Source organism: Rhamphochromis sp. 'chilingali' (genome assembly GCF_963969265.1).
Source record: "Rhamphochromis sp. 'chilingali' genome assembly, chromosome: 6".
In the NCBI taxonomy this organism is placed as follows: domain Eukaryota; kingdom Metazoa; phylum Chordata; class Actinopteri; order Cichliformes; family Cichlidae; genus Rhamphochromis; species Rhamphochromis sp. 'chilingali'.
Genome location: NC_137933.1, coordinates 40,441,170 through 40,450,422, shown reverse-complemented (window position 1 = coordinate 40,450,422; position 9,253 = coordinate 40,441,170). Strand labels below are relative to the sequence as shown.

General features: G+C 40.4%; 1 protein-coding gene across 9 annotated transcripts in view; it reads right to left on the bottom strand.

Moving 5' to 3' along the window:
- Positions 1 to 2,461: 2,461 nt before the first annotated feature.
- LOC308398412 (protein NLRC3-like) overlaps positions 2,462 to 9,253 on the bottom strand; it is a 37,218-nt gene continuing 30,426 nt past the window's right edge. For 6 of the 9 annotated variants that reach the window (XM_080885045.1, XM_080885042.1, XM_080885044.1 and 3 more), the window contains exons 10-11: positions 4,732 to 4,905; positions 2,462 to 4,532 (exon numbers count right to left, since the gene is read on the bottom strand). In XM_080885045.1, the coding sequence (XP_080741171.1) occupies positions 4,265 to 4,532; positions 4,732 to 4,905 (442 nt within the window). In that variant the 3' untranslated portion in view covers positions 2,462 to 4,264. Of the gene's footprint in view, positions 4,533 to 4,701; positions 4,906 to 9,253 lie in introns of those variants that run through there. The other 3 variants (XM_080885047.1, XM_080885048.1, XR_013971953.1) reach the window with 3 other exon arrangements.

The window sequence follows — 9,253 nt, the reverse complement described above, 5'->3', positions numbered from 1 at the left end:
CACAAGAACAAGCTCTGAGTACAAGATCCATAGAGGCTGGGGTCTATCACACCAGGCAAGACCCCAGGTGCAGGCTGTGTAAAGATGCCCCAGAGACAATCCAGCACATAACAGCAGGGTGCAAGATGCTAGCAGGCAAGGCATACATGGAACGCCATAACCAAGTGGCCGGCATAGTGTACAGGAACATCTGTGCCGAGTATAACCTAGAAGTCCCGAGGTCAAAATGGGAGATGCCCCCAAGGGTGGTGGAGAATGACCGAGCTAAGATCCTGTGGGACTTCCAGATACAGACGGACAAAATGGTGGTGGCTAACCAACCGGACATAGTGGTGGTAGACAAACAGAGGAAGACGGCCGTAGTGATCGATGTAGCGGTTCCCAATGACAGCAATATCAGGAAGAAGGAACACGAGAAGCTGGAGAAATACCAAGGGCTCAGAGAAGAGCTCGAGAGGATGTGGAGGGTGAAGGTAACGGTGGTCCCCGTGGTAATCGGAGCACTAGGTGCGGTGACTCCCAAGCTAGGCGAGTGGCTCCAGCAGATCCCGGGAACAACATCGGAGATCTCTGTCCAGAAGAGCGCAGTCCTGGGAACAGCTAAGATACTGCGCAGGACCCTCAAGCTCCCAGGCCTCTGGTAGAGGACCCGAGCTTGAAGGATAAACCGCCCGCAGGGGCGTGCTGGGTGTTTATGTATGTATATATATATATATATATATATATATATATATATATATATATATATATATATATATATATGTATGTATATATATATATATATATATATATATATATGTATGTATATATATATATATATATATATATATATATATATATATATATATATATATATATATATATATGCAGAAAAAAATGTTTTAAGAAAGCAATTAAGTTCATGTTCCAAAAAATATGATTGTTTGCTTGCAGAACAACAGGAGAGATGAGTCCTCTGTCACAGATGGTGTGGTCAGTGAAGATGGTCGCCTGCAGGTTCAAGCTCATTGCATCTCCAACCCACATCCACTGCCTCTGTACTTAAGGGAAGTTAAAGACTTTCTTCTGCACCTACATTTGGATCACCTCGATCCATGATAGTCATTCAGGCAGTAATGCCTGGACTGGAAACAAGCATCCTTAAATATTACAACATACCAGTTCCTGTGTTTGAATAAAAAACAAATGTGATGTTTAAAGTAGAGACTGCACTTGTGACTGAACAATAAATACATTTTATTTTAACTATATAAGTGCAAAACAAAGTCGTGGAAAGCCTAAACTTAGTTTCTGAATAATTAAATGTGAGACTTTGTTTCATTGTAAGATTATAACAATGATGGCAGTATAATTGTTTGTTGTTCAGCAGAACTGTGTTTTGGCTGTTGGGCTGATTTTAACATCATTACAAAAAGTGTTAATTATTTTTAATCATATTCAGGTTACCACAAATTGCTTTTTAATTTAGTTGAACTTGAAATGTTTGTCAGTAGGTAAACAATTAGTATAGCACATTCAGAAATATCAAGTTATTCTTAATACTGCATACTTGCAGTGAATAAGTTGTCCTAACAGTCATCTTAAGTAAGCTTTACTTAGTTTTTTTGAGTTCTGGGAACTAATTAGATTTTACAGTGTGGGTCGATGACCCAGGTCTCCTAACAGTTTAAAACTCTGGCAAATCTAAGATAATCAACTGTGGCAATCACCTGCTGTTGTGACCCCTTGTGAAAAAGGGACCATATGGTCAGAATTGATTGAACTAACTGATCAGTTTTTCTGATGCTGAAAACTCTGAATCTAAATTGAAAACTCAATCTACTCAGAGTTTGTTACACTTACATGTACTTTCTGGAACAGAGCCCACTTTTATCCCCCTGGGGCCTTGCTTTGTGCATCGGTGTGCTGTAATATTGGAACAGAAAGGGGCCATCCCCCAAACTGTTCTCACAAAGTTGGGAGCATGAAATTGTCCAAAATGTCTTGGTATGCTGAAGCATTAAGAGTCTTTTTCTCTGGAACTAAGGGGCTGAGCCCAAATCCTAAAGATGTGGTCTTACAAACCTGTGGCCATCAAAATGATTGGGCGCCTGAATTTAATGATGTGGATGGGTGAGTGAATATGTTTGGCAATATAGTTGAGCAAAAGAAATAATTGTGAGTAAATAATTTACTCCAGCACAACATGTTTAAGGAACAAATTCCAGTAATGCACCATAGAATAGTGTAGTTAAACCATACAAATTTAAGACAATTTAAGGAGATTACCATATTAGATGAGGAGAAATTAATTTATTCATCTTAAAAAAAAGAGCATGCTAAAAATGTAAAAAGATGCATCTTAAGGAGAAACACATCACCAAAAACTATCTATAGATGTCATGGAAAGGTCATGTATCTTCAAAAAACAAACAAACAAAAAAACATTACAACACAAGCCCGAAATCAAGTAAAGTCTTGGTGTCTATAAAAAAAACCAAAGTTTTATTTTTTTTTGTCTTTACATGTATGTGCTCATTTTGATTCTAGATGTAGACCTGGCATCTGAAAATTAGCACCTAGTTCACTTGGAACATTTTGTCTTTTTTGTTTTACATTATGAAAGTAGCCAAAGAAATACCTGTAAAATAATAATTGAAAAATATGACAATGGAAAAACATTTCCGCTATTGTGGAATAAGAAATGCAGTTATGAGAATAATCATAGTAATCACTAATTACACCCTTTTTTCAATAGAAACTAAAGATGTAATAGAATGCACACTGCAGACATCTTTTAATATCACAAAAATAGAATAAAAAATGATTAGTGTTTTTTCTTTTTCCTGTTTGTTTCTAGAAGGCACCAAACAATATACATGATTATTGTCAGATAAACTATTCACGGTCTTGGTGAAAAAGGCACCTGATAGCATAGTTGATTTGTTATGTATGCTAAAGTTTTTTTTTCCTTCCATCCCATGTTTATCCTATTGTTACAAGAAATTATCCAAAACCCAATAGCAAAAGTACAAGTACAACAAGCTGAGGAATTCCTATGGAAACCAGAAAAGGACATTCAACTGTGGGCCTAATTCTAGCTGTTTACAGATCCTTTGATGGAAAAATGGAAGTGGAATTACATAAAAGTAATAAGACTGTATGCTACAAAACTAAATGTAAATCTATATCAAGGCAGGAAGCAAAAAAGAAAAAAAACCCCCCAAAAAAAACCCAAGTTAAAAATAAAATAAATGGGATTTTTGTTCACAATAATTTGAACCAAATATTTTAAATTACTAACTGAGACATCTAAATTCTAAATTCCATGTGTCATCACTGGATGAAGTCCGGTAATTAAATACTTCATCCCAGTAATATGGCAAAGTCAGAGCCTCTTTACAAACAAGCTGCTATTTCTTCAACATCTCTGGATCATCAGGCACAGCTCATTCTCTCTCAGGACCCACATCATCTTGATCACTCACAACTGTAGAGAAAAGAAGAAATAGTCATAGTTGAGTGGTCAAAATGCTTACTTAGCTGTCAGACAAAAATGCAACACATCCCGTATAATGAGCGGCATGCACTTATTTGGAGCAGCTAAGTAGCATGTTTTCTCTCAGCTTTCATATTAACATATTGCTGGAATGTGTATGTTTATTGAAATCCAGAGTGGAACGAGTCTTGCTTCATTACTGCAAACCTTAACTTGAGCCCCTTTTCCATTAGTAGCTACTCTGACTTGCCACGGATCGCCACGACTTGACTTGGATTGACTGGTTTTTCATTACAATCTAGAGGCTGTGGCCATAGCAACGCTTTTGAGCATCCCGTGATGTAATTAGTATGTAGCACAAATGCTACAACAAATGTGGATATAGAGGCGATGATATACCTGGTGCTGAGTTTGTGGCTTTTTGTCAGACTCAGGAGACCATGGCATTGTTTTTTGTAGCCATTTCCCTCGTTGCCGGGTTTCAAAAATGGCAGTTTTGAATTTTCTGAAGGAAAAAAAAAAAAAAAAAGAAAAAAAAAAAAGGCTCTCACGACTCATCAAGTGACACCACTGACCAGCCAATCAAGGGCAAGCATTCTGACAAGATCACATTTTAGTACCTGCTGGGATCACTTGGAACCCTGGCCGAGCAGGTACTAAAGAAAAAAAAAAGTATCTGGTACTATGACCTAATGGAAAACCCATAAAACTGTGGTGAACCGTGTCAAGTTGATCTGAGTAGGTACTAATGGAAAAGGGACTTCAGAGATTGACTCTAATTTCAAGCTATCTTAAAGTTTTCAGATATGGAGATTGCATCTGTGTTTCTGTAATATCACCTGATTCATAAACATGGAAGTTGTAACCAAAGATATAAAAACCTGTAAGAGTTTCCAATTTATAGTGTGGACTCTCCACAAAATCAAACAGCTGGTTCACAACTGCATCTTCCAGGTTGTTTTCACTCAGATTCAGATGTTTCAGATGAGATGGGTTGGCCTTCAGAGCTGAAACCAAAGAACCGCCATTTATTGATAAATGGCAGCCCTTTAGTCTGAAAATATATAAGATATGAGATAAAAATTGTCTATCCATTCAGATGTTTTCAGGTCTGACACATGAAAAAAAAAATGCAGGACAAGAAGATAGAAGATAACAGCTAAGGTAGATATCTATTTACAGGTTGTTTTTTTTATTGAATTAATTAATTAATTTTTTTTTACCAAAATCTACAAATAAGTCAGCGACCTGACCTCAGAGTCTCTAGTTCACAATTTGGATTCTCCAGGTAATTACACAGCTGCTGAAACCCATTATCCTGCAGATGGTTCTCACTCAGGTCCAGATGTTTCAGATGGGAGGGGTTGAACTCCAGAGCTGAGACCAGAGAAATGCAGCTTTTCTCTGACAAGCTGCAGTCCATCACTCTGAATAAAGAATGAAAAAGATAAAGGTAGGTAAAATAACTAATACTCAATTAATATATATGTTAAATGTGCAGTTTAGCATATTCAATTCACTTCAATTTATTTATACAGTGCCAAATTATAACAACAATCACCTCAAGGTACTTAATATTGTAAGGTAAAGAACCTGCAATAATACAGAGAAAACCCCAACAGTAAGACGACCCTCTATGAGCAAGCACTTTGGCGACAGTGGGAAGGAAAAACTCCCTTTTAACAGGAAGAAACCTCCAGCATAACCAGGGTCAGGGAGGGGCGGGGCCATCTGCTGGTTGAGGGTTAGGAGAGGGAGACGGGACAAAAGATGTGCTGTGGAAGCACGATTAATAATAACTGAAAATTAAATGCAGAGTGGTGTATAAACACATGGTGAGCCCTGACTATATGCTTCATCTTATCTTCCCTGAGGACCACAGCTGCCACTTCCAGAAGGAGCAGATGGGGAAAGAAGACCGGCCTTTTACCTATGCCAGTTGGCTGCACAAACACGTGGCTGCAGCCCCAGGGAAAGGCTCGGCTGCAGGACTTTGTCATGCTCGAGTGGTTCATGCAGGGACTCCTAGCAGACACCGTGGAGTAAGTGCACTGCCACTGACTGGCCAACCTGAACATCGTGGTGATGTTAGCAGAGGACCACCTGTTAGCCCAGGTGAGAGAATTGGTGGGGCAGCCATAACCAGCTGTGGGACATTGTCCAGTCCCGGTGCCAAAGAGGACGTTCTGGGACCTGTCATCACTGCGGCCTGCTGCTCGCTGCATTGAACGTTGTCCGACGCAGATTCTGGAGTGTAGGAAATGGCGAGGCTTTCTCAGGGAACCGCTGACTCCAGTAATTATTTCCATTGAAGATTTCCAGTGTTGGGGAGTAACGGAATACATGTACCGCCGTTACGTATTTAAAATTCAAAATATGAGTAACTGTATTCTGTTACAGTTACCGTTTAAAAAGGTGATATTCAGAATACAGTTACTTTGTTGAAATGAATGGATTATACGGCGGTCTTTTCCTGTTTCATACATTAGGCTATGCTCTCTCTATTTTTGGTAATTCCACGCCACTGGAAACCCAAACAAAACACGCATTAAGAGGCTCTAATGCCTGTGTCTCAATCTCCTGGCCCATGTCACCTCTACTTGCGGCTGCATAACGACGTGAAGGAATATTTTTTAAAGTTATTATTTAAAAAGTTATTTAATATGAAGACAACAGGCAGAGTGTTACAGGCATAGCCCTAAAGAATGTAGCCTCATGGGCAGTGTAGTCCGTGCTGCAGGGAGAATGGACTGCCATATCCGTTATGTGTCTGTGAGCGAGGGAGGGAGAAAAAGTTGAAAAGCACAACTTGTCATCGAGCAGAAATGGGAGATAGAAGCATGTAAATATAATAATAACCACTGCAGCCAAAAAGAGAGCCTGACGAGCCCAGTTGTAAGTAAGCTATTAAGACTCGACTGTACACCGTGTTCCTGTTTTCCTCCGAAACAATAAGTTCGGTTGCAGCAGCCTTTCAACGCCTCTCTCTGTCTCTCGCTAGCAAAGTTGACCCAGACAACAAAGTAAAGCTAGTTTTTGGCTACGAGCCCGACACGAACCCGACGTATTAGCCAGAGGTCCCTTTACTACGGTTCGGAGCAGCGGACCTGTTTTATATACGCGCGGAATAGTTTTCTATAAGAGATCACTGCAAAAAGTGCAGCCTTACCTAATGTCCACCTACTGTTACTCATTTATATTAAGATTTAAACATTTAGTTGGTGTTGGTATGGCGAGTAACCTTCAGTAAAAGTAATAAATCACACAATAGGACATTCATGTAGCTGTAAAAAGCCTGATAATACAGAGAGTGCAGAATTATTAGGCAAATGAGTATTTTGTCCACATCATCCTCTTCATGCATGTTGTCTTACTCCAAGCTGTATAGGCTCGAAAGCCTACTACCAATTAAGCATATTAGGTGATGTGCATCTCTGTAATGAGAAGGGGTGTGGTCTAATGACATCAACACCCTATATCAGGTGTGCATAATTATTAGGCAACGTCCTTTCCTTTGGCAAAATGGGTCAAAAGAAGGACTTGACAGGCTCAGAAAAGTCAAAAATAGTGAGATATCTTGCAGAGGGATGCAGCAGTCTCAAAACTGCAAAGCTTCTGCAGCGTGATCATCGAACAATCAAGCGTTTCATTCAAAATAGTCAACAGGGTCGCAAGAAGCGTGTGGAAAAACCAAGGCGCAAAATAACTGCCCATGAACTGAGAAAAGTCAAGCGTGCAGCTGCCAAGATGCCACTTGCCACCAGTTTGGCCATATTTCAGAGCTGCAACATCACTGGAGTGCCCAAAAGCACAAGGTGTGCAATACTCAGAGACATGGCCAAGGTAAGAAAGGCTGAAAGACGACCACCACTGAACAAGACACACAAGCTGAAACGTCAAGACTGGGCCAAGAAATATCTCAAGACTGGTTTTTCTAAGGTTTTATGGACTGATGAAATGAGAGTGAGTCTTGATGGGCCAGATGGATGGGCCCGTGGCTGGATTGGTAAAGGGCAGAGAGCTCCAGTCCCACTCAGACGCCAGCAAGGTGGAGGTGGAGTACTGGTTTGGGCTGGTGTCATCAAAGATGAGCTTGTGGGGCCTTTTCGGGTTGAGGATGGAGTCAAGCTCAACTCCCAGTCCTACTGCCAGTTTCTGGAAGACACCTTCTTCAAGCAGTGGTACAGGAAGAAGTCTGCATCCTTCAAGAAAAACATGATTTCCATGCAGGACAATGCTCCATCACACGCGTCCAAGTACTCCACAGCGTGGCTGGCAAGAAAGGGTATAAAAGAAGAAAAACTAATGACATGGCCTCCTTGTTCACCTGATCTGAACCCCATTGAGAACCTGTGGTCCATCATCAAGTGTGAGATTTACAAGGAGGGAAAACAGTATACCTCTCTGAACAGTGTCTGGGAGGCTGTGGTTGCTGCTGCACGCAATGTTGATGGTGAACAGATCAAAACACTGACAGGATCCATGGATGGCAGGCTTTTGAGTGTCCTTGCAAAGAAAGGTGGCTATATTGGTCGCTGATTTGTTTTTGTTTTGTTTTTGAATGTCAGAAATGTATATTTGTGAATGTGGAGATGTTATATTGGTTTCACTGGTAAAAATAAATAATTGAAATGGGTATATATTTGTTTTTTGTTAAGTTGCCTAATAATTATGCACAGTAATAGTCACCTGCACACACAGATATCCCCCTAAAATAGCTCAAACTACAAACAAACTAAAAACTACTTCCAAAAACATTCAGCTTTGATATTAATGAGTTTTTTGGGTTCATTGAGAACATGGTTGTTGTTCAATAATAAAATTATTCCTCAAAAATACAACTTGCCTAATAATTCTGCACTCCCTGTATATTATGTAATCCAAAGTATTCAGAATACGTTACTGTCATTGAGTAATGTAATGGAATGTGTTACAAAATACATTTGAGCATGTATTCTGTAATCTGTAGTGGAATACGTTTTAAAAGTAACCTTCCCAATACTAGAGATTTCCCACAAGGCAAAGATTTCCAAAGTGATAAAAATTGATGGTCGCATGGCGCGCCCTTATGCTGCACTGAGCTACCCCCATTTTGTGTGGATCGGAGATAGAATAAGGCACCGGGCGCACTGGTTAACACATAGCCTCACAGCAAGAAGGCCCTGAGTTTAATTCCACCACAGAAAGACACAAAAGCTGTGTCCCACAACGTAGGCCGCATCCTTCGGAGGACCTGGCCTTCGTGGTCTACGTGGGCCGGGTCCTTCGAAGAATGAGAAGGCCGGAAATGCGAGGCTGTGAAATGGGACAGTCTAGCCTTCAGATTTGTGTCACCACTGTCTCGGTGGAGTAAACTCAGCCGTCTGCTCCTTGCTATCTAAAACATAACAGGGCACTGGCGTAAATTCTGGACCGTTTTCTGTTTGACGTTTATTCAGCTGTGTGAAAATCCCGGAGGAACCCACCTGATGGATTAATAAAGTTTTATTTAATCTAATCTAACTTTGATCTCAGCCAAACCAATTTGCTCCGGAACAAATAACACACCGAAAAAAGGCAAGCAATAACATTTTTAAGTTATCCGAGTGACTTATATATCATGTTTAACCTGAGTAGCGAAAGAGCGGGGGTCTGAAAATGATGAAGCCGGGAGTCCGCTGCTCTCGCCGGCTCGAGTGACCATTGAACCCCCCGGTCAGCTATCGAGCGGGTGGGTAACAGACGTCTCTGAAAACGTCGGAGCACTTTTATGCGATGTCTTGATAAACCAAGGAG